Here is a 24542-nt window from a genome sequence, read left to right on the forward strand (position 1 = left end):
AAGATGTAAGCGGTGTCAGTGTAAAAGGCGTGGAGGATTTCTATTTGCTCTCAGTTTGGCAGTCTCCGTTCCCTGGTAACGGCATTGCGCTGCATGCTAGAACTTGTAGTTTAAAAAGGTCATATTTGCACTACTTTGATTGTACATTACCGGTATAAGAGACTACATGTCCCACAATGCACGTAACACGGAACTAAACGCCCCCTTTGGTCATGTGACGTATGGTATCCGGTTAGGCAAAACACAAGCGAAGCCCTGTCAGACAGTTTTGACTATTCTTTACTTTTTAGCTGTATTGTTAGCTACTTAACAAGTGTTTTATTTAAGATGAAAGGATTGTATTTATTTGTTGTTTGTCTCGGTATGGGGGTAATGGGTGGGAAATACTCTCGGGAGTTGAACGAGCCGAAGGTGGGCGGCGATGATGAACAGACATTAGAATTCAGGATTTCGAAGCTGAACCAAGTGTGGAACAAGGCCTTACGGGTATGTATGTAATTAAAGTAAATAGTGTGGCTCAGACTTAGCTTAGCTGGTGCATTAGCACTTGAGCAGCACATAGCACGGCAAGGGAATGGAACCTTTGCACATACGTTAATTCAGTCATTTTATTTAGCTTAACCTGTCCAGAGTCACGGGTGAGCAGGAGCCTATCCCAGTTGGGAAGGCAGTATACACTCTGACTGGACACATGGGCAACCTGACACCAAACAGTAACCTCACAATGCATGTTTTTGGACATTAATGAGAGAAATTCACTGAAATTGACACAGGAACTAATGTTGTCTTGCGTGTTTCGACAGATGCAGTTGTCCCCTGTGAAGCAAGCCGAGCTGCACAGTGACCTGAAAATCCAGGAGAAAGATGAGCTGCAGTGGAAGAAAATGAAAGTGGAGGGCCTGGATGAAAACGGAGAGAAAGAGGCCCAAATTCGCCGTAATTTCAATGGTGAGTCGCAGTGCTTGCAGAAATAACATTGAAGCGAACGTTAATGTAGGCCGTGAATTATACTGCTCTGATCAGACCCTATTTTGAAAAAAAAAAAATAAAAAATACAACTAATTATGACATCTTGGAGCATGCACATCCTCACTGTTGCAAGATAGATTTAATGGACTGGTTTTACGAGAAGGTAAGAAGCTGTCATGTATCCACAAGTAGACATTAAAAAGGAAAATTGATGGGTGTTGCATAAAACTACACGCAACCCAGTCATGTATAGCTGTATGAGCATAACCACTGAATGCTCAGTTGATGTGATCCATGTTGTTTGTTCTGTGCATCTTAGAGAGCGACCAATACATATTCATAAACAATAAAATACAGCGTGTTGACCAGATACAGTCAGTAATAATGTTACATTGACACTTTTAGCTTTGTTGCTCCTTTCATTAATTCATTCATTTTCTACCGCTTATCCTCACGAGGGACGCAGGGGAGAGGCGGGCGAGAGGCGGGGTACACTCTGGAGTGGTCACCAGCCAATCACAGGGCACATATAGACAAACAACCATTCATACTCACATTCATACCTATGAACAATTTGGAGTTGCATGTTTTTTGAATGTGGGACGAAGCCGGAGTACCCGGAGAAAACATACATACATACAAACTCCACACAGTGGAATTGAACTAACCGCTCCTGTTCAACCATATTATATGGTGTGACAGAGTTGTGTGCTAAGGATGGTTAGTATTCACACACACTTCATTGAAATGACATATGACTTGACTCAAACTGAATAATTCATTAGGACCTCCAGAAATGGAGAACAGAGGCAGCCTGGACTTGTCACTTTGCAGTTCAACGGTGACCTTGAAGGTCTTGGGCCAGAAACTCACTCCTGTGATGGCTAAATATAACTGTAGAAGCAGTACCAAAAGTGACCTTCTTCACACTGATCACACACTGATGAAGCATTTGAACTGTTTTTGTAAATAGTTTTACTGGTGCTTTTTTTATTGTACTGGACTCACGTGAATCCGTAAAATGTTTGTAAATGAGTAACTTCAGGGATCCTTTGCGACCGGATTATGAGGATCACAGCTTGTGTGTGTGACACTTAACTGGTTGATGAGTAACACTGCACCAAGTATTGTGGTGCTGAATCAGCTGCTGCAGCAGAATCACGAGGACAATGCCGAGTCCAACACTATTGTGTTGTTGCTGAACGCACCATAGTACGATGCCTTTACACTGTGTGTTGCCAAGTGTGAGAAGCATCATCGTTTATCTCTCATAGAAAGAGTCGTGCATTTAGCTTTTATTAGTTTCATGGCTCCCGGTAAGTTGTAAAGGGATCTATATGGCATCCCCATCAGCACTGTAGTCCAAATTCCCCACAAACACATTCCTAAATATTATAGTCTTCACAGCATAGGGGTGATCAACTCTACTGTGTTTTTTTTTTTTTACTTCCAACAGGAGTATCGGGCAGGTATCCTAATACTATTGTCCATCATCATGTAGCGCCATCACAGACAATCACTCAATATATTTGTTCTTACTTAAACTTGGTTTTTGTTTGGCAGTGATTCTGGCCAAGTATGGAATGGATGGCAAAAGAGACACAAGACCGCTGGAGAGCAATTCTCTAAAGGACCATGAAATCAAAGACAGCGACATGTTTGATGACCCCAAGCTGGACAAACTTTGGAACAAGGTGTGTATTGGTGTTTGGGACTTTTACATAAAGTTTTATACAATCAGGATTTCCAGGCTGGTGTCCGTTGCCTTGTAAATACTCATGATAATTTGGAGTTGGGCATAATTCATTCATTCATTTTCTACCGCTTATCCTCACAAGAGTCGCGGGGGTGCTGGAGCCTATCCCAGCTGTATTCGGGCGCGAGGCGGGGTACACTCTGGACTAGTTGCCAGCCAATCACAGGGCACAAAATAAAAGTCTGGGTAATAAAACAAAGAGAAAGGAAGAAAAGAGTGATGAGAGAAACCACAAATTAAGTATCACAATCCCAGACGAGAGGCGGGGTACACCCTGGACTGGTGGCCAGCCAATCACAGGGCACATATAGACAAACAACCATTCACACTCACATTCATACCTAAGCATGTTAACCTAGCATGTTTTTGGAATGTGGGAGGAAACCGGAGTACCCGGAGAAAACCCACGCATGCACGGGGAGAACATGCAAACTCCACACAGAGATGGCCGAGGGTGGAATTGAACCCTGGTCTCTTAGCGTTATTCACATACATTTATTCATTCATTTTCTACCGCTTTTCCTCACGAGGGTCGCGGGGGTGCTGGAGCCTATCCCAGCTGTATTCGGGCGAGAGGCGGGGTACACCCTGGACTGGTGGCCAGCCAATCACAGGGCACATATAGACAAACAACCATTCACACTCACATTCATACCTATGGACAATTTGGAGTCGCTAATTAACCTAGCATGTTTTTGGAATGTGGGAAAAAAAACGGAGTACCCGTAGAAAACCCACGCACGCACGGGGGAGAACATGCAAACTCCACACAGAGATGGCCGAGGGTGGAATTGAACCCTTGTCTCGTAGCTGTGAGGTCTGCGCGCTAACCACTCGCACACGGTGCAGCCCTCATCATATTTCTACCAACCTAAGGGAGTTTCACGCTTCATTGTTACCACGGTTACAAGTTTTGTTCTCCCCTGTGAAGCACACAGAAGGTACCTTCACGACACCGGTGATTGCTTCAGTTACCAGTTTTTCTGATGCTGCCAGGCTAAAAGCTCGGGAAAGTTCTCAGAGGAGGAGCTGCAGAGCCTGAGGAGAGAGTTCCAGCACCACAAAGACAAGATCCACGAGTACAACATCCTCATGGATACTGTCAGCAGGACAGAAGGTGAGCTTTTAAACCATTTCCTCCTCACTGCTCTGTTGTTGTTGCCTCCACTAAGTTGTGGCCTTAATGCTCCCTGCTGAATCTTTTATGTCTATAGACGTAATGATGCTTCTTTATCACAGGCCGGGACGGCGTCCAAGCGTTTACATTTGCATATTCAAATCCCACTGGACGCATTTTAATTTTGTAGCGACGAGAGCCCTTTCCAAAGAGGAACTCTATCACTGGGGCGTCAAAGTTCTAGTCTATCAGGTCTTTTGCTGAAACGCATGTGGTCGCCCGGCCATTACATCACATCAAGCTGTGAGCCATAAGCCGAGCTGACACATGGCACCGTTCTTAGTACTGCGACCAGCCCGTTTCCTTTGGCTTTGACTGACGCTTCCCGCCTGTTCTGTGACAGAACCTTTCTGTTAGATCTTGGCACTGCTGCCAGTCTCCTCAACCTGCCGCAGGTATTTTTCTGCTTGTCAGATGCACTTAAATGTTGAGCCAATCACAGGTTGCCTGGGAGGGAGTCTCCATCCACCCCCCTCCACACACCCTCACTCACCCTCACTCACCCCTCCATATCTGTCTTGCTTCATTTCCTCTATGCTTTCACTCCTCTTTTGTAGTTATTGGATTTAGAGATGGATTTAAAAAAAAAGGACATATATTGTTGTAACCATGCTGGGGTTAGCTGAGCACTTCCAGCATAGGTAGTCATCTACGGGTTGGGCGATATGGACCTTAGCGTATGACAAGATTTTTGGGGATATTTGGGATTGGACAACATAATCAAATTCAGCGGATTCTTGTATAAAAAGCTACAAACCTCACCCCATATAATTAAAAATAAGCTTACCTACGCTACTATTTAGAGCAGGGGTCTCAAACTCAATTTACTTGGGGGCCACTGGGAGCTAGGATCTGGGCGAGACTGGGCCGCATCAGGTTTCCCCAAAAAAAACACATTTATTAAAATCAGAAAAATGAATAAACTTTGCTTTGGTTTCGATTTTCTACAATAAAAGCTCTGATAAAACATTCCACTGTTCTCAAATATCTTAATTTTTATTTTTCTTCACAAAATAAGATGAAAAATAAATTAATCAATCAGTAATAAATAAATATAATAATATAATATAATAAAAACTTAAGAAACCACATATAGTTGGCAAATTATTTTTTTCAGATTAAAATTAACAAAGCATTAATAAATATAATAATATAATAATATATATAATAAATAATATATATATAAATAAATATAATAATAATAATAATAAAACGGCTAATAATAAAAACTTAAGAAACCACATATAGTTGGCAAATTATTTAAACTTATAAAAAAAGGACATGATATTGTTGTAACCATGCTGGGGTTAGCTGAGCACTTCCAGCATAGGTAGTCAGTGTTAACCACAGGACTGCAATCTACCTGTGGTTGTTTTGTAACGCTTGAGTGTGCATGTAACGGATGCTAGCCCGCTGCGTTAAGTAAACCTCACCGCCAACAACTTAAGCGCTACAGTACATTGGTCAATGGGTTGGTTAGCCTGGGTTTTTAGCTTTTTGGCTAGCGTGCTAATCTCTCAGTCAGGGGATGACCACTGTTGCACATATGAGTTGTGTTGAGAAGCAGTCGTGATGCCATCTAATATACGGAGCTTCACAGTCGGTCCCATTAAAATCGGCAAATGTATCAGTAGTAGTCCAGATGTTCTTGTGGCGGGCCAGAAACACTGGTATTTATCCATTTGTTGAGTTGTTGAGTTGTCATCCCCATGGTGTTATCGTGTGCAACGCTACTGAACTTGCATGACCTAATGTGATGTAATACGGAAAGTAACTCTCACAAAGCAGATCTAGGTCACATGGCAGTTATTTTGCCGCCGCGTGTCCCCGAGGACTCGCATTTCTGTAGGAAGGTGATATTGTGTTTTTAATGTCTGCTCATGCAGCCACGCCGCAGACGGAAGGCGCCACTTTTGGGACATTTATTCTACCAGGGACACGATCACTGGTCATTAATGTTCTCACACCAGGATTTCTTCATCTTGCAAGCATTTGCTTCCCAGAGAAGATCGGGGGAAAAAGAAACAGCTTGAGCTCTCTTTGTACCAGTGGCACGTCTCTGATGGAACTTTGCCTCTGGTGGTGTCATCTGTCAAAATTGATTGATGGGCTTCACATTTGTATCTGTCACGGAGGGGAAAAAAGGAGCTGTTAATGATGGGACCGTTGGCTTATGCAGAAAATGAGCGCCCCCTACAGCATATCTGTTGTAAGTGGTAGAAGGAAATGTGATTATCTTACTCAATTATACTTACTTGTGAATTAAACGTAGTATATATGATTTTACACACTTATTAGGTATACCTAATGTAAGATATGTTATGATCCAATACAAGACTATCATAAAAGTGTGTGGAGCAAAGACCTAATGGATGTTCCTTAATTCCTATAAAACGCAGCCCTCTTCATGGCATTCATCATCGCTCTTCCTCTTTGCATCTTCATCATCATCCACCCACATGGTTCCCTTGACCCACCATGTTCTAATGTGTCTGTTTGGTTTCCAGAGATCCACAAGAACGTGATCTCCCCCCTGGAGGGTGACGCCAATGAGCAGGAGGTGCAGCAGAAGCACACAGAACTGAAGCAGAAGATGAGAGACCTCAACCAAGGCTTCGAGCGCCTCCGGAAGCTCAGCCACGAGGGCTTCACAGAGGACAGCGGTAAGGGCAAGCGCACCCACTCACACTCTGATTATCAATAGTCAAAACCACACGGGATGAGGAGATGCTAATCTCTTATGTGAGAGTCTGTCAATAAATTCCTCCCTGCGGATTTATTTCCACCGTTCACTTGTTTTTTCCCAGGTTCTTCCCGGGTCGCATCCCGCTGCCCCTTTTGTTTAAACACACGCACTTTTCAACTCTGTCGCTGCTCCCTGTGTAGAATTCCGGGAGCCGCGTGTGATCGAACTGTGGGAGGCGGCCAAGAGAGCCAACCTGAGCCAAGATGAGCTGGATTCCCTAAAGGTGGCTTTTCCATCTCTTCTGACATCGCTGCTCTTATCGACTTGTTCTTGGACGCACATTTTCTGTCTCACTGCAGCGGAACTTCCTGTTTGGTGACGCTGGTTCGCTTCCAGTTTGTTCTAATTTCAAAATGCATTTTACCATAAAGACTTCCTGTTGTATATTCCTAATGTGTCCTATTCCAGTACGAATGACTTAGGATCAGATCCGGCTTGCACCATGCTTGTCTTTGTGGTCTTTTTAATGACCCATTGTTTTTAGTGTAGTTCACAACCACAACACCCAATGCTTCCCCACATGGCATCCATTTACAGTTCTGCTTATTCCCTGCCTCGCCCGTTTAGGAGGAGCTGCATCACTTTGAGACCAAGGTGGAGAAGCACAGCCACTATCAGGAGCAGCTGGAGCTTTCCCACCAGAAGCTGCAACACGTGGAGGCTTTAGGAGACAAACAACACATCAAGAGGAACCAGGAGAAGTACAACACGCTGGCCGAGAAGACCAGGGAGATGGGATACAAGGTAACAATCATGGCTGTTTGGGTTCGGGTTTGGGCGATATGGACCTTAGCATGTATGACAAGATTTTGGGGATATTTGGGATTGGACAACATAATCAAATTCAGCGGATTCTTGTATAAAAAGATACAAACCTCACCCCATATAATTAAAAATAAGCTTACCTATGCTACTATTTAGAGCAGGGGTCTCAAACTCAATTTACTTGGGGGCCACTGGAGCTAGGATCTGGGTGAGACTGGGCCGCATCAGGTTTTCCAAAAAAAACCCACATTTATTAAAATCAAAAAAATGAATAAACTTTGCTTTGGTTTCAATTTTCTACAATAAAAGCTCTGATAAAACATTCCACTGTTCTCAAATATCTTAATTTATATTTTTCTTCACAAAATAAGATGAAAAATAAACAAATCAGGAATAAAGAAAATTAATCAATCAGTAATAAATAAATATAATAATAATAATATAATAAAAACTCAAGAAACCACATATAGTTGGCAAATTATTTTTTTCAGATTAAAATGAACAAAGCATTATTAGAGCCCTGTAGACATGACAAAACACGACTATAGTCACATTTATACTCTTTTTATTTACAACATATTGCGCAACTGCAGGGTCTTGAGACACATGCTAACCTGCAAACTAGAGAGCTAGCGACCCTAAACGGTAGCCTTCAAGTTATTTCCTTTAAACTTAAATAGCCAAAAACTTACCACTTTCACACGGATAGGGAGGATAACTATTAACAGTTATTTAACCTTTAACATGAACATGAATCAAACGTAATAATTTTTTCTGGGTACATGATACCATACAGCATCCATATCAAACTTGCGCGGGCCGTACTAACATTAAACTTTCATATCAAGGCGGGGGCCTCAAACTAGTATCCTGCGGGCCACATTTGGCCTGCGGGCCCATCGCTGGACCATGTTAGTGGTCAAGTAGTGCCAGTGTGTTAACACAGTGCACAGCAGCACACAGTCGTAGGGAAAACACGTCATCAACTGGGCTTTCTCTGTGTATCAACATCATTCCTATCATTGGAAGGACTTAGATATACCGGTATATAAAAATGGCGATGTTATCTGCTGTGTTTGTAATGGAGTGAAAACAGAATAAAGAGGGAGAAATTGACTGTCTTCGTTGCAGATGAAGAAGCACATGCAGGACTTGCACAGCAAGATCTCTCGTCAGGGTCTCGCCCACAACGAGCTGTGAGGACCCTCGGCCAAATGTTACCATGCCAGTGAAGGATCAAAGAACTCAACCAAGTCCTGCCTGCTTCCCTTCCCATTCCAGCTCAGTGAGGCACTGGAAAAAGAATGTTGGAGTTGACTTGTTGATTTGTTGTCTATGTGAAACGAATTACCAGTTTGTACATACTATAAGATTTCTTTTTTTTTGTAATAAATGATTAGTTGTGGTACCATTTCAATATGTATTTTAATAGCACTCTAGATTGTTGATCCAGTGCTCATTAGCTGCATTAATGCAAGGAAAAAATGAAACCCTGGCATCTAACCTCCACCAGTGGCCATAAACGTGTGTAAGTGTATCCCAGGTTGTTCCCAGTGGTTTCTTACTTCAGTAGTCTTCCTTCTGTTGCAATTACTTGCTAACATAAAAATAAAAGCCCCATAGATTCATGAAATACAAAGAAGTGAGGAGCTGAACATCTTGCACCAATCTTTAATATTTAATCAAATATGTGGCATACAACATACAAAGAGTAATGATATTTAAAAAAACAAATATAATTCATATCAACTTAGCATAAATAAAAGCATTTGCTATATACAACCCTTCTTAAGGAACTCCGTCCCTGCGGTGACAGGAGTGGACTCCCTGTGTGACTCAGCATCATAAGCTTTCTCCTCAGACACACAAGTCCCATAAAAGTAAATTGGCGTCGAATATTAGCCAATTTGTCTCAATGCCATCAACAGGAGGCTCGGAAATTGGATCACACGCGCGGTGCCTTACAATTCATCAGTTTGTGGCCTCTTGCAGACCACAAACGAAGGCATCGATTACTCTGATGAATAAATGTTACTTGGCTGCCTGATCGCTCTCCACAGATGACCTGCTTCTAAAGCTTTGAAGCTCTGATGCGGAATCATTTCCTCCAAAAAAAAAGTCTATGACACACAAAGGGGGGCCCGTGTGATTCGATTCCGCTCTGGCTTTGTGATGAACGATACAATTTCATAGCATGTCAGCGGCGGGGGCGAGGTGTTACGAGGCAGCGCAACCCAAACAAGCTAAACCAATTTCAGTGGTGACATTTCGATATTTAGCGCTTGAGAGCCGATATGATGCCATGCAGCCAAAAAGACTCATATATAATAATAATAATTGTATATGAGTCTTCGAGGAAAATACAAGATTAATAACTGCACTCTAATTCAAATCTATAAGCATCCACACAACAGATTTCCCAGATATTTCCCATTTTTGATTTTTGTCTATGGAATGGATTTGTTCTCCAAGGTGGTTTATTGTGGAATACGACAACAATTCGGGATAAGTTGAGCTTATTGTTAGACTTGAGAGAATAAGGACTGACTTGGGTGGTGCAAGTTAGTGTGGTGGCCCTCGCCGCCTGCTGTCCATCTGAGTCACTCGGCTGCCCTCGGTGTGCTCCACCCCCATTCGTGGAGCTGTTTCCATGGCAACGTTGTTGATGTGGGTGTACCTGATGGGTCTGTCTTCTGGGTGGGTGGGAAAAGTGGTGACAGTCAGGAAGAATCTTATGATTGATACATTTTATTTTATATAAAGAAACTTAGGCGGCACGGTGGAGGAGTGGTTAGCATGCAGACCTCACAGCTAGGAGACCAGGGTTCAATTCCCACCCTCGGCCATCTCTGTGTGGAGTTTGCATGTTCTCCCCGTGCATGCTTGGGTTTTCTCCGGGTACTCCGGTTTCCTCCCACATTCCAAAAACATGCTAGGTTAATTGGCGACTCCAAATTGTCCATAGGTATGAATGTGAGTGTGAATGGTTGTTTGTCTATATGTGCCCTGTGATTGGCTGGCCACCAGTCCAGGGTGTACCCCGCCTCTCGCCCGAAGACAGCTGGGATAGGCTCCAGCACATGAATGAAGAAGCTTTTTAGACAACTATTTAAATAATTAGTTATTAATATATTGGTTATTGACCTTTTTGTTCTATTTTTATCTCTTTTGTGTTTAATTGTATTTTGCAGGCCAATAATAAATGACTTCGGACGCAAAGAGTACATCCTGCATCCCTGAGTACTGCAGGGATTTTGAGGTCAAACCTTTCATCCCATGTACAGTAGATACTGTACCTCCACTCCTGCATTGTATACAGTACACGATGACATGGTCTAGTTCAGGCTTACCTGGGACAGGACAGCTGGTACTAAAAACTGGAGATAAAGAGGACTCCTGCGGGTCTGGCTCCGACAGATCTATGTTAGCTTTGGCAGTCGGGGGGATGACTGGGATGTTGACATAGTTGAGGCTGCTGCTGTCATAATGGTGCCCAGCGTCCCGGGGGGCAGCTGTTGGAACATCACCGTTAGGTTGGAACATGCCTGGAGGGGAAAGACACAAATATTGGAGAATGATACGACACGACTGGGAGGGACTACAGTTGCCCCTCGCAAAAATTCCACACCTTCATTCTATCATGGTTTTTATGAATAATAAATACATAATCATTTCCTGGTTGGGAATGGCCTAGTATTCCAACCTGACTTTAGTCCTACCGCATGCTGACTTTGGGACAGGAAGAGTGTCATGGCGTTCTTCTCTCACATGTAGTCGGGGGTCTGCATGTTGGTATTACACAAACAGGTTACACACAGTACACACATCAAAGCGACGCCGCCGCACTCGAACTAACACACCTGGTGCATCTGATGAAGACCGTGGACCCGATGACGGGTTGCCGACCTAGGAAGAAATGCCAAAATAATACAATTTTTAACCTTTATGGTTAACATGGGGCGGCACGGCGGTCGAGTGGTTAGTGCTAGGACACCAGGGTTCAATTCCACCCTCGGCCATCTCTGTGTGGAGTTTGCATGTTCTCCCCAGTGCATGCGTGGGTTTTCTCCAGATGTGAGTGTGAATGGTTGTTTGGCTAGCAGTGATAACATAATAATTTTCCACCTTTATACTGTCATCTCTAAAATGCATTTAGCAAAGGTAGGCATCATCATGTTAGTATCCTATACTGGTTCTATTTTTAAACTTTTCCTTTCAAGTGGTATAGAAAATGGATGGACAAAAGGTACAAAATAATATCAGTGGTGCATTGGGTCTGTTGTTGCCATGGTGATCCTTTTGGTGGTCCACAATATTGTCGGACAAGTCGGATGTCGTGTTGTGCAATAAAAAGATCAAATAATGCTGAATTTGAGATATAATGGTATATCTGATGCGTTCCATTCGTGTCTTGGACTAGGCATTTATTTAGATATTGGATGGAATATTTCCTAAGTTGACTCTTTATACAGACATAGCCAGTCCATATTTTTATGGTAGGTGAAGACTGAATATAAACAACAATATACAAATAGATGAATTTGTATTTGATTGAATGAAATAAATGTCGGATCATCTGGAAAACAGGGATGCATGAATCATAGAAATTAGTCCTGTAGAGTCAGCAAGAAGCTTGGCCCAAGAACAAGCATATTAGGATCCCGGAGTGGCCGAGCCAATCTCCAGATAGCATAAAAAAAAAAAGTCATCTATGAGGGGAGGAGGGGGAGGGGGACTGAGACTTTGATTTGCCAAGCGACAGCCTTGAAACCTTCTGGCTATGGAGAGTGAACCAAAGTCCCTGCTGAGATTTCTGCAAGAAATGTCTGACCCCTGTGTAACCTTGAGAAACCCTTGCTGGTAAGCAAGTGGGATCAAATACTTATTTGATACTATGAAAATCTTTATTAGTAAAAATGACGAGGTTTGGAGTACAATTCTTACTAAGCCTACTGTATTGCTATGTTCTCATATACTCGTTGGCCGAGATAAAATACAAAATATATTTTATTGTCATGAAAATATGGCCAATTTTAAATGAACAATATGCAAATTAGACGATGATGTCATCTAGTGATGGCTTCTCGGGCAGCCATTAAAAGTTGGTATTATTTTTACACAGCAACCTCACTTTTCTTTTTTTTTCTTTTTTTTTAGGAAGTATTGCTTTAGCCCCCCCCCTCCCCCTGAAAAAAGCTTAATAAGCACATCCAAATCTTACCTGCATCATCAAACTTCTGCTCCTCGCAGACCGCCACTGCTCAGGTGTGATGTAGTTATCCAAGCCATGCAAGAACTGTGCAAAGACACGAGAGTCATTTTTCTCAATAAACATCATAGCATTGAAAACGTTTGTCGTCTTATTTAGCAAAAATCTAAGTTTTTTTTTTTTTTTTTTTTACTTTGGCCACGTTGTCTTGCTGGCACCTCGGGGTTAGAGAAAGAAAAGTCATTTGGAATTCACTCAACATGACCCTCTCGGAGGGTTTCTGCTGGTTTCATCACTACTCATTAACTATCTGAGCCCCCCTGCTGCTGTCAGACACACACACACACACACACACACACACACACACACACGATCAGAAATCACAAGACACACTGCGCTGATGAAATGTTCTCATGACAAGGGAGAAGATCTCACAACCTATCAGAGGATTGATTAAACCCAAGGTCACATAAAAGTTGTTCAACAAAACAATCAAGATTGTTATTAAATAAAACTTCTTTTGATTGACACGTCCATTCAGACCACCGAGTCTCCAACTAACCAAATATTCATGTTTTCGTAATACTTGCATTTAATGAGCTTATTATTGATTAGTCACTTCACCTGTGATTCCCCCAGCAATAATAGATTCTGGGTGGTCGCCCTCTCCCCACCGTCCACAGGGGGCGCTGTCTCACTGCTCCAGAAGAGCGAGCGCTGCACCAAAGTCTGGCGCTGAAGTTGAGCTGCTGTGGAGCCTTCAGTCAGTCCTCGGTCCTGACTTCCAACCCCATCAGCAACCAGCATGTTGGACCTGCACTGCTCAGATGTTCCCTTAACAGCTGAGATGTTTCTCAAACTCCCTTTCTGGAGAAGACTCCTCGGGACGTCGTAGCGCAATCTAAGCAGGCTCGGATTCTGGCATTCATCACTAAGCCTCTGAGATGCTTGAGAGCTGCACGGGGAGATGTTGTGCTCCAGGAAAGGTGAAGATGGAGGACTGAGAATATGAGGAGCAGGCAGACTGGTCATGGAGCCAAACTCCTCTCCTGCTCCTTGAACGGTCATGTCCAGACTCCCTGTACAGGAAGAGAAGCTCCCTGAGCTCCCGGTCGCTATTCCGATTCCGCTGTCCAACGAGCTCTGACGCCCGCTGTCATGGAGACCACGAGGATGTTGTCGGGCGGAGCATGGAGCGGAGCATCCCATCACAGCAGCGTAGAGACGGTCATCTGAATCGGTGAAGACCTTCAGCGTAGATGAGTTTGATGCCGTCTCGCCGGAGAGGTGCAACTTGGCTAACGGTTCCACCCAGAAAGGAAGTCTGCTCCCGTAGCTTGTGTCCGATTGGCCCGAAGAGGAGCTGGAGATGCTGCTGCGGTCATCCCCGGCGAGAGATGTGCTGCAGCTGGAAGTGGAGGCTGAGGACGAATGATCACTGATAAAACGCTTATCAGATATTCATGTAAGCTGTCATGAATGATAGATAAAAGCGTACTGTACATGACTAGTGGACCTCCATGAATAAATCAAATACAAGCAATTCAATTGAATTGAATGTGTTCAATAGCGGATATGATGATGCTGATAGAGTGGAAAAGTACCTGTGCTGTTTGCTAGACTGCAGGTAGAAAGCATGCTGAGTCTTTTCTCCAGCTCTGAAGTCTCCTGCTTGATTCGTTCTTCTGTGGATCCTGGCGCAGTGCTGAGATTTTCTGCTTTTGCATTAACAGAGAGAAGCACACATAGTGAAAATACTACTAGTAATACTAGCGAAAACAACTACGGTTCGCTGTAAATGTAAAAATGTGTCATAAATATTTCTGATTTGTTGTAGCCATAAGAACATGTAGAAACTGTATGTATCCTATGTTCAGGGTTTCCACTAGGATTTTTTTTGAAGCTGTGGTGGTGGGCTGCAGAGGAGGCTGCGTCATGTTTTTTTTTTTTTGCATGATGATAAACGACAATTTTTAATTTTTATCCTCACGATTGTCACGAGTATGCTGGAGCCTATCCCAGTTGTCTTTGGGCGAGAGGTGAGGTACACCCTGGACTGGTGGCCAGCCAGCCAATCACAGGGCACATATAGACAAACAACCATTCACACTCACATTCATACCCATGGACAATTTGGAGTTGCTAATTAACGTAGCATGTTTTTGGAATGTGGGAGGAGGTTGGGACAGAAAGTGGGACAGAGATGGCAAAGGGTGGAATTGAACCCTCATCTCCTTGCTGTGAGGTCTGCGCACTAACCACTTGGCCACCGTGCAGCCCAATACGGGATGTGTACTTTTTATTTCATTTGGCGCACCACTAACAAGAAACTTATTATTTATTTTGTACATTAAGGATATTTTCTCAAAATGAACTCGGGCCAAGGTTAGCCTGAGCATGTGTGTGTGTGTGCCGGTGCAGATTGTAGTGGGTCACAGTGTTCTGTGTGTGACAACAACCCAACCCTTGGCTGTGTGCCTCAGGTCTGTAACAGCTAATGCCTAACGTGCTGTTGCCAAGTTTCTTCACTACAGTATGAAAGGTGTCAGCTAACATCCTTCCTAGCATTGCTAGTCTATGCTAATTATAACTGCAGTGAATGTCGTGAGGCCCCGCAGTAGCGTTCTTTCATTTTTTTTTTCAACTTTAGATGAGGTACAAGGTGTGAAAAGAGCCCGTTACATGTACACAATCTAAAGAAAAAATACTATAAGCATATAAGAGGTATCATAAAACATGATATTAGATCAGGGGTCTTCAATTAAAATAGAAGAAGGTCCGAGCAAGCATTCATTCATTCATTTTATACCGCTTTTTCCTCACGATGGTCGCGAGGGTGCTGGAGCCTATCCCAGCTGTCTTCGGGCAAGAGGCAGAGTACACCCTGGACTGGTCGCCAGCCAATCACAGGGCACATATAGACAAACAACCATTCACACTCACATTCATACCTCACAATTAACCTAGCATGTTTTTGGAATGTGGGAGGAAACCGGAGTACCCGGAGAAAACCCACGCATACACAGGGAGAACATGCAAACTCCGCACAGAGATGGCCGAGGGTGGAATTGGACCCTGGTCTCCTAGCTGTGAGGTCTGCGCGCTAACCACTAGACCACCGTGCCGCCCCCGAGCAAGCATCATTCATTCATTCATTTTCTACCGCTTTTTCCTCACGAGGGTTGCGGGGGTGCTGGAGCCTATCCCAGCTGTCTTCGGGCGAGAGGCGGGGTACACCCTGGACTGGTGGCCAGCCAATCACAGGGCACATATAAACAAACAACCATTCACACTCACATTTATACCTATGGACAATTTGGAGTCGCCAATTAACCTAGCATGTTTTTGGAACCGAAAATCCGCACATGCACGGGGAGAACATGCAAACTCCGCACAGAGATGGCCGAGGGTGGAATTGGACCTTTGTCTCCTAGCTGTGAGGTCTGCGCGCTAACCACTAGACCACCGTGCCACTAGACCACCCGAGCAAGCATCATAACTGAAATAATTACAACCACAAACATGATATTATTATATTTCCCATTCACTTTAATTGGTCACTGGTCCATCAGGGGCCACCACCAAGGTCCGCCATTACCGTGACTGTAAACATGAATGCATTGACCCCTGTTATGACTTGGCCCCGTGTATTTACATTGGATCCAGGCCAGATTAGTACAATACTTGATAAGCTGCACTGCAAGTCTTGGGGTGCCAGTACAGGGAGGTCTCTTCCGGTGGTTGTTAACACATTGATTTGCCACAGTGGAGCAAGCATGTCTGTTTCTATAAAAAGGTGATGTCAGATCTTTGTTTCACATCCCTCGTCTCTCCTCAGCTGTCACTAACCCCCTCCGACACCCTGTCAGTGTCTTAGAAATGCATGTGAGCATAGCAGCACATACCGGCACATACACAAGTCATGCACAAAGGCTTGACCCAGTAATCATGGGTTGAACCTTTGGGCTTTAAGTGTGTGGTGTTTCCGTTAGCATCGCCCCCAAAGGAAATACGCTAAACCAGGGGTCTCAAACTTGTGGCCCGCGGGACAAATGCGGCACGCGAGACGCTACTTTGAGGCCCCCACCTTGATACCAAAGTTTAACGTTGAAATGACAGCTTAAAGCTGTGTGCACACCGGACAGAACATGATTTTGCCCCGCCCATACTGTTACCCTACCTTGTTACCCCTCCCTGTTTTGCTTTGGATTAGCAATGAAGCTAAAGGCTTATGACGCTGGGTACAAATAAATGCTGGAAATGATTTGGAATAAAACGGTAAATAAAGATAAAGCATCTGATCAAACATGTTGTTAAAGTTACGACGCTGGTCCCAGATGGAACTGAGATGCTACAATGCTAACTTGCTAATTGGGTAAAATGATCAAGTTTCATTAATGTTCATGTTAAAGGTTAAATAACTGTTAATACTGTACATTTGAATATGAAAAAAATAATTTCTCTACCAACTGTATGTGGTTTCTTACATTTTTCTTATTTGCTGTTTTATTATTATTTTACTTATTTATTACTGATTGATTGATTTAATGTCTTTATTCTTAATTTGTTTATTAATTTTTGTTATCTTATTTTGTGTATATAAAAATAAAAATTAAGATATTTGAGAACAGTGGAATGTTTTATCAGATATTTTGGTATGGAAAACCGGAACCAAAGTACTGAAAAAGTGTAGGGTATAGCAAAAGCATTGAAGATAGTTTTTTTATTGAATTTTTTTTCTCCAGTTTTTAATAAATGCGTTTTGGGGGTTTTTTTGAAAACCTGATGCGGTCCGGCTTCACCCACAACCTAGCTCCGGTGGCCCCCAGGTAAACTGAGTTTGAGACCGCTGCTCTAAACTTAATAGGCAGTAACGGTGCATGTGCGTGTTTACCTGGAAGGGAAGGTCGCACCCCATTCGGGACCCTGCAGGGGGTGATGCCACCGACGACGCAGTCAAACAGAAAACTGATCTGCTCCCCGTCTGAGCAGGACAAGAAGAAAACTCCAGCCCCTGCACAGCAGACATGGACGACACAGCAGAGAGAAAATGTAAACTCAAGTGGCGAATCGGAGAGAAGCCAAATAATATTCAGTGAGGTTCAAAGTGTAGTTGTTGTTCTCACAGCAAGCGGCAAAGGTTAAAAAAACAGACCTCATTCTCCCATCAAGCCCACCCACAGAGGTGAAAACAGACCAGACTAGCAAAGGATTCTTTTGCACTCAATGGATATTTCATTAGGCACAATCGAAATCCATCTAAATAAATATTTACACTTTAACCACATGATAATACTAGATTCAATATTTAATGATTTTCATAATAACATATTGTATATCCTCACATACAGTAGTGGACTAAGCTCTAATAGATATAATATAATACAGTGTTTTTCAACATTTTTTGAGCAACGGCATGTTTTTTTAAATTGGAAAACATCACTAAGTTTATAGAAGGAACGAGTGTTGCCACACGTCTTTACACCACGGACACTCCACAGTAGCCATGTTTCATGAGGAGTTTTTCTCTTTCCCAATGACTTTTCCGGAAACAATGGTATACATGGAAAGGAATATTCCAATGTCTTGTCTACATGCGTCGCTATAATCAACCAGAATAGTCAATGGGGCATGCCCAGGAAAACGTAAACAGCAACATCACGTGATACCGACTTCCCCGTGTTGTTCTTTCACTTGTTGGAATAATTCCGTATTGCCAGTTTTTCGTTTGTCCAGTCTTGAAATTTAGTTTGGATCAAAAACAAACTTTCCGTATCAGTCCAGTGCCGATTGCTGGCCTCCATTTTTAAAACTGAAGAACGTCTGGAGCTGCGTGTTACGATGCGATATGATAAATTTAACCAGGAAAAGGATCAAATTCAAGCTTGCTAATATTTTATAATTCAACTGGGTACATGTTTTATATAGATATATATTTTCTTTTGACTTATGGACTTATGAATGGCGTATAGAAGGGTTTAGATTCTGTTCCACAGATGGCGCTAATGCACACGAAAGCTGCTTGCCAACCGCCAATAAAGTACAGAAGAAGAAGAACGCACCCTGACAACTTTCAACTTTTTTTTCGGCTACAAGATACCTCAGTCGGATTGGGGGAAGGAATATTCCATCCCTGTTAATCCGATTATATATTCATTGGGATTGGCACTATTCTTTCGGAATGAGGCGTATACAAAGGTTAAATTCTTTCCGTTTGAGCAAATAAACCAAATGCAATTGGAATATTTGGGTCCACGTATACGTGGATATTGACATAATATTTGCAAATGATGATTAATAAATGTTAATTATAAAAAGTGATATTGGATATTTCCTCACGGCACACCTGACAATTTCTCAAGGCACACTAGTGTGCCGCAGCACAGTGGTTGAAAATGACTGGATGGATGGACGGATGGACAGATGGACAGATGGACAGATGGACAGATGGACAGATAGATAGACAGACCAAACTGGGTACAGTTTGATATGCTGTAGCTTCAGCTGCACTGTTCAGCCAGGTATGCCAATAATTATATATAGGCGGCAATAATTAGCTCTTCCTCCAATTGCACTACATTATTGACTGCATACCACGGTAGAAGGACACACAATCCAAAACTGCTATGATGCATTTGCACGCCCTAGTTGTGCATACACATACTGTGTGTGTGTGTGTGTGTGTGTGTCTGCTGAAAGACATGGAAAAATTGCTGCCATAGCATGCTTGGATTTGAATTACTTTCACCTATCACAGATTTGACAGCTTTCCAAACGCTGCAGTGGATCCTTTATTGCTGCTGGATGTGTATTTGTGTGTCTGTGTGTGCTTGTTCATTACAGAGCCAATATGAACCCGTGTCTACCTGATAAGCCAGGAAATATCTGTGCTGCTCGGGCACGGGCTTTGCGCCAATCGTCATCGATTATAGGGCGCCGCTGGCTCGTGATAATATGGTACGAAAGCCAGAGTACTCACATCGATGTGTGTGTACCTTCAACGCCACGTGATGTCGCAGCCACAAAACTACTTCCACATTTATGAGGCTCCAAATTTAACTGATCATTGCCCAGTAAAAAATGCTTTGCACAGCGGAACTGGCCCACAACTCACAAGACTGGCTTGTCCCCCGTGTGTGTGTGTCCATGCCAATACAAAAGCCAGTCATGTCACTTTGGCTGACACGTCTGCAGCCGGAGGTGTTAGTTAGCATCTGAGGTGCAGCTGACTGAGAAAGTACAGAGCACAGCAGAGAGCACTTGGTATTTTCAAGGACAAAACCCTTGGATGAAAAGAGCAGAAGATGACCGAGACACAAATTTAAATGACATAGTGTTGTTGTTGATGCATTCGAGGCTCTGGGGAAATCAGAGAAATGACTTGGTTTAAAAAGGTATTCCATCATTTAGTGCAAGGGAATTCTAAAAACTGTTAGTAACTAGGGGTGTCAGCAAAAAAAATAATAAAAACGTCTGGACAAACAAACTTTTTATTGAACTGAAACCCAACGGCGGTCTAGTGGTTGGCGCGCAGACCTCACAGCTAGGAGACCAGGGTTCAATTCCACCCTCGGCCATCTCTGTGTGGAGTTTGCATGTTCTCCCCGTGCATTCGTGGGTTTTCTTCAGGTACTCCGGTTTCCTCCCACATTCCAAAAAATATGCTAGGTTAATTGGCCACTCCAAATTGTCCATAGGTATTGATGATAATGAGTGATTGATGAGTGTGAATGGTTGTTTGTCTATATGTGCCCTGTGATTGGCTGGCAACCAGTCCAGGGTGTACCCCGCCTCTCGCCCCAAGACAGCTGGGATAGGCTCCAGCACCCCCCGCGACCCTCATGAGGAAAAGCGGTAGAAAATGAATGAATGAAACCCAAAGCAATCACAAATTAATGTTCATTGTGATTGGGAAACCCCAATGTATATGTATTTCCGGGTGTATACATGACCCAATTCGGGTTATAAAAGAAGTAACACATGGGTAATAGTTGGATTTTTTAGAAACCGGGATGTGTTTGACATTTTTTTAAAAGGGTTTTTGGTGTTTACCTGGCTGTGTTATTGCTAATATTCCGATTATGACTGCATGTAAACATAGTAACTGTATATCAACATTCTTACTCACTCTTTTTAGCATGTAAAGACATTAAGATCAATATCAATACTATCTGCCCAAAACTAGACAGACTGTGTACATATATTTATACTGTTTATTCTGTATAGTTTGTATTTTCATTCTTTTTTTTAATCGATGTGTCTGCACCTACTTCACCAATTCCTAGTATGTGTTTAATGATATCTGGCAATAAACCTTTTTCTGATTCTGATTCTGATTCAAAAGGCTGAACGGGGAAAAAATAAAAATAAAAATCGTACTCACAGTATCCGCAACGACTCCCGCCTTCAAACACAAAGCCGTTCGGAACAGCGCCATATCTACGTAATGCAGACAACTTCCAGTGGCCAATGATGACAGGGGGGAGACCTCTGGTGAGGGCTAGTAGGTCGTTGCACAGGTGGAGAGAGGCGGGTCCGCTTTCCACTTTGGTACCGGGCTCCACACTTACACCGAATCTGTGCACTGCAAAGTGACATCACCAGACAGTTACACTTGAGTACATAATACATGAAATTGTACCAGCATACAATTACTGTACTCTCAATATAACGACTTTCCCGAAGACTTGCCTTCTCCCAAGCTGTAGCGTACATGGGCGTCCCAGGCATGGAGAGCTTCTCGACTGTGGAAGCCCAGCACCAGTGTGCGTGCTAAGCAGAGTATAGAGAGGGTGTAGCTGACTCCATCATAGCCAGGTCCGGGTTCCACACCAAAGATGCCCTAACAAGAATTATAGGTTATCACATGGTTTGTCGGTCTGATCGGTCGGGCTGATACTGACACTTGGGGGCATGATACCTGGGCCTGATACCAGACAAACCATGTGATGATCTTATTATCACATACTACAATATTAATTGGCCCTGTACCCTAGAAACCGCCCATGAATGATACGGGAAAAGGCCGAAATGATACTGTGTCAAAGCCCAGGGCAGTGATACTGATAAAATATAGAGTTTAACCATGTCCAGTATCAGCCCCCGTAGCTGTCCACTCAGAGCGCGCTGCTCTGGTATCGTGCCCGTGAAACAACCAATCAGAGAACAGCGCACAAGCGTGAACACACAGCGTTTGTTTTGGTTTATTTAAATAATAATAATAATAATAATAATAATAATCAGCTCATGATTAAATAGTATGTGATAATTATAGGTTATCACATGGTTTGTCTGGTATCAGGCCAGGTATCATGCCCACAAGTGTCAGTATCAGCCTGAGACCGACCACGTACTATTTAATCATGAGCTTATTATCACGTACTATTTAATCAAAGGACCATTTTGTTTCCAGAAAATTTTCTGTTCTCTGATTGGGCGCTCTGAGTGGACAGCTACGGGGGCTGATACTGGACATGGTTAAACTCTATATTTTATCAGTATCACTGCTCTGGGCTTTGACACAGTATCATTTCAGCCTTTTCCCGTATCATTCATGGGGGGTTTCTAGGGTACAGGGCCAATTAATACTGTAGTATGTGATAATGATGCTAATCATTGTGGTTGCAGTTTGCAGTGGTGTTTATTATTGACATTTTTTGTTCCTCGGGTTGTGTTTTTTCCTCCAATATATGATCTGATTTAATTGTGCATGTGCACTCTGTGACCTCTCTGTGTTATGTGATCAACCCTACACGCATACACTGTCAGTGCGTTAAAAGCTTAAAAGGATTCACCATGAACTGTGATAAAAAAACAACCTGTACCTCCAATGTCACACTGAGACGATCCTTGTGGCTTCCTCGCTCCTTAGCTTTCTTCTTCTCCTTATAGGTCAGCACAGACAAACAGTCTGATGTACACACACACACACACACACCAACACAGTGATAAGTTTCACACACCAGCCGGAAAGTAATTTTGCGCTTTAATAGCATCACACAGGCACTTTTGTTTTGTGTCATGTGTCCACGGCACAGCTGTCATACCAGACCCTAACATAATGAGCTGATCCACTGGCACAGCTGAGAATGAAAATCACACACAGACACACACGGCGACACACACAGACATAACATCACCAACCCTATTTGCCTTTTTAACAATGGCAACAAGAATAAGCCTGGGTAGGCTGCAGTGGCACGTTCTGTTGTCGAAACTGTTGTTGAAACTGTTGCCTCTCTAAAACTCAAACTTGCCACACACATGTAACACTTTATAACTTCCCAAATAATTGAGGTTCAACGCAACTTGCTACAGTTGATTTGCATTTTACATTCACATTTTGGCCAGCAACTTATAATAATAATGTATTGACGCACAACAATTCTGCTGCTTGTCATGTCCAAAATACGCTTCAATGCAAATGTGGTTGGAAGTGGCGCAAAGTGCCATCTTCATGAATAAAGTCATAATGTGAAACACACTAAAAAGAAAATGCAACGCTGCATACCTGCGACTGGAGAAGGTTTCCGAACAACAACCCAGCGAGTCTTCCACTGTAGGTTTAAATGGGGAAAAAAAAGACATTTTAAAGTGTTTTCCCATAAATGTTAAAAGTTAAAAAAATCTGTACACTTCACCTTTTTTCCATCTCTAAACTTGACTTGTCCCTCCGCGACAACTGTATCCGTCATCTTCTGACATGGTTTCCAGCAACTGTGCGTGAGTGCGTCGCCCAGCCCCACCACCATTTCCAACAACCACCGATTTCAAAATAGCCTCAGCTGAGCAAGCTATACTTTCAGAGGGCCACAGCCCCCCCCCCTTTCCCTGGTGCCCAGCCAAGTTAGTACAGTTGCCATCCTGCGTACTTCTTGTTTACATTACAGCTAATTCGATTAAAATGGTATAAATGGCGGTTATCTTTTAAGTCTGGCCTCCGGCTGGGTCTTAGACATGGATTTATGGAACCTTAACACTCATCTAACGCTCTTTGGAAATACTGTTTAAAAGTTACTTCATATATATGTTGTCCAAAAATCGCCCCCTGGGAGAACACAGACCTCCCCCAGGGTAAAAAGATTCAAAATCCTCAGGTTCAGGATGACTGAGGATGATGTCAGGAACATATATACAGTGCAATTTTGACTGTAGTGTGGAATGTTCCATAAATGTCAAAATGTTACAATTACTGTAAATAATGTTACAATTACTGTAAATAATGTGTTACAACAACAATCTATAGAGTTTGAAGGGAATGGGAACTAACTAGTTAACTACTGTATATACCGTGACATCTTCGATACTTAATAACTACTAATAATCATTCTAAATACTGTTCTGCTGTCGAATCGGTGAGGAAACAGTAGCTCTTTCTTTGGCAGGAGCCAATCGCAATCGTAAATCGCAGGAGGTCACTACTCAATATAACAGTCTGACTCACAATGTCATCTTAGACAAACGCTAAAATCATCACACAGCAACTTAACACTCAAAGGTAGAAATATACAAGATATCATCTGTTGCTTCCCAACAGCAGTTCATTCAGTTGTAGTGATTGCCTGTGTCCGCCAGATGACTCCATATTGAGCAATAACCTCCTGAGTTGATACGTTTTGTCCTAGCTTGTGATTGGCTTCTGTCAAATACAGACATTTGTCTTATGGAATCGAAATTAAACTTTTTCCTGCATGCCAACTTTGCTGAGAATAGTTTATTTTGGTGAGCACGGCAATATAGAGAATAAGTGAATAGAGGTGGTAGATTATCTCTTCACCTCCACGCGGAGGCTAACAAGCTGCTAACTAACAAGCTAAGTGTCAGAGTCAACAAGATGGCACACAGCGAGTAGGCGGGCTCGTCATACAAATGTTGCTTTCAGTTTACTTCGTTCTGCGTGACCTTTGACTTCCTTCGGCTC

General features: G+C 42.9%; 2 protein-coding genes across 2 annotated transcripts; one reads left to right on the forward strand and one right to left on the reverse strand.

Annotated features, from left to right (window-relative positions):
• Positions 1-206: 206 nt before the first annotated feature.
• Positions 207-8830, forward strand: lrpap1 (low density lipoprotein receptor-related protein associated protein 1). Its single transcript, XM_058077889.2, has 8 exons — positions 207-486; positions 804-948; positions 2533-2663; positions 3722-3842; positions 6410-6565; positions 6789-6871; positions 7216-7392; positions 8545-8830. The coding sequence occupies exons 1-8, from the start codon at positions 328-330 to the stop codon at positions 8611-8613; spliced, it is 1041 nt and encodes a 346-aa protein (XP_057933872.2). The 5' UTR covers positions 207-327; the 3' UTR covers positions 8614-8830.
• A 1127-nt stretch (positions 8831-9957) lies between these two features.
• On the reverse strand, positions 9958-24139 carry dok7b (docking protein 7b). The gene is made up of 13 exons (XM_078793113.1): positions 23263-24139; positions 23133-23178; positions 22447-22532; positions 21314-21464; positions 21006-21206; positions 17517-17636; positions 14227-14340; positions 13242-14043; positions 12635-12788; positions 11274-11319; positions 11133-11195; positions 10764-10958; positions 9958-10103 (listed from the first exon to the last, which is right to left on the reverse strand). Exons 1-13 carry the CDS (start codon positions 23371-23373, stop codon positions 9976-9978), a joined length of 2217 nt encoding a protein of 738 aa, XP_078649239.1. The 5' UTR covers positions 23374-24139; the 3' UTR covers positions 9958-9975.
• Between the last annotated feature and the right edge of the window lie 403 nt (positions 24140-24542).

Source organism: Doryrhamphus excisus, linkage group LG9 (genome assembly GCF_037039965.1).
Source record: "Doryrhamphus excisus strain RoL-2023G ecotype Guam linkage group LG9, RoL_Dexc_Guam_v1.1, whole genome shotgun sequence".
NCBI lineage: Eukaryota > Metazoa > Chordata > Actinopteri > Syngnathiformes > Syngnathidae > Doryrhamphus > Doryrhamphus excisus.

Bases quoted from the DNA above. Each gene is read 5' to 3' on its own strand.
- lrpap1 (XM_058077889.2), top strand. From the start codon at position 328: ATGAAAGGATTGTATTTATTTGTTGTTTGTCTCGGTATGGGGGTAATG. The intron at 6,872-7,215 runs GTGGCTTTTCCA...TCGCCCGTTTAG, and splicing joins ATGAGCTGGATTCCCTAAAG to GAGGAGCTGCATCACTTTGA. The intron at 7,393-8,544 runs GTAACAATCATG...TCTTCGTTGCAG, and splicing joins CCAGGGAGATGGGATACAAG to ATGAAGAAGCACATGCAGGA.
- dok7b (XM_078793113.1), bottom strand. From the start codon at position 23,373: ATGGTGGTGGGGCTGGGCGACGCACTCACGCACAGTTGCTGGAAACCA. The intron at 21,207-21,313 runs GCAAGTCTTCGG...GTCACTTTGCAG, and splicing joins ACGCTACAGCTTGGGAGAAG to TGCACAGATTCGGTGTAAGT. The intron at 14,341-17,516 runs GTAAACACGCAC...TTAATGCAAAAG, and splicing joins GGTGCGACCTTCCCTTCCAG to CAGAAAATCTCAGCACTGCG.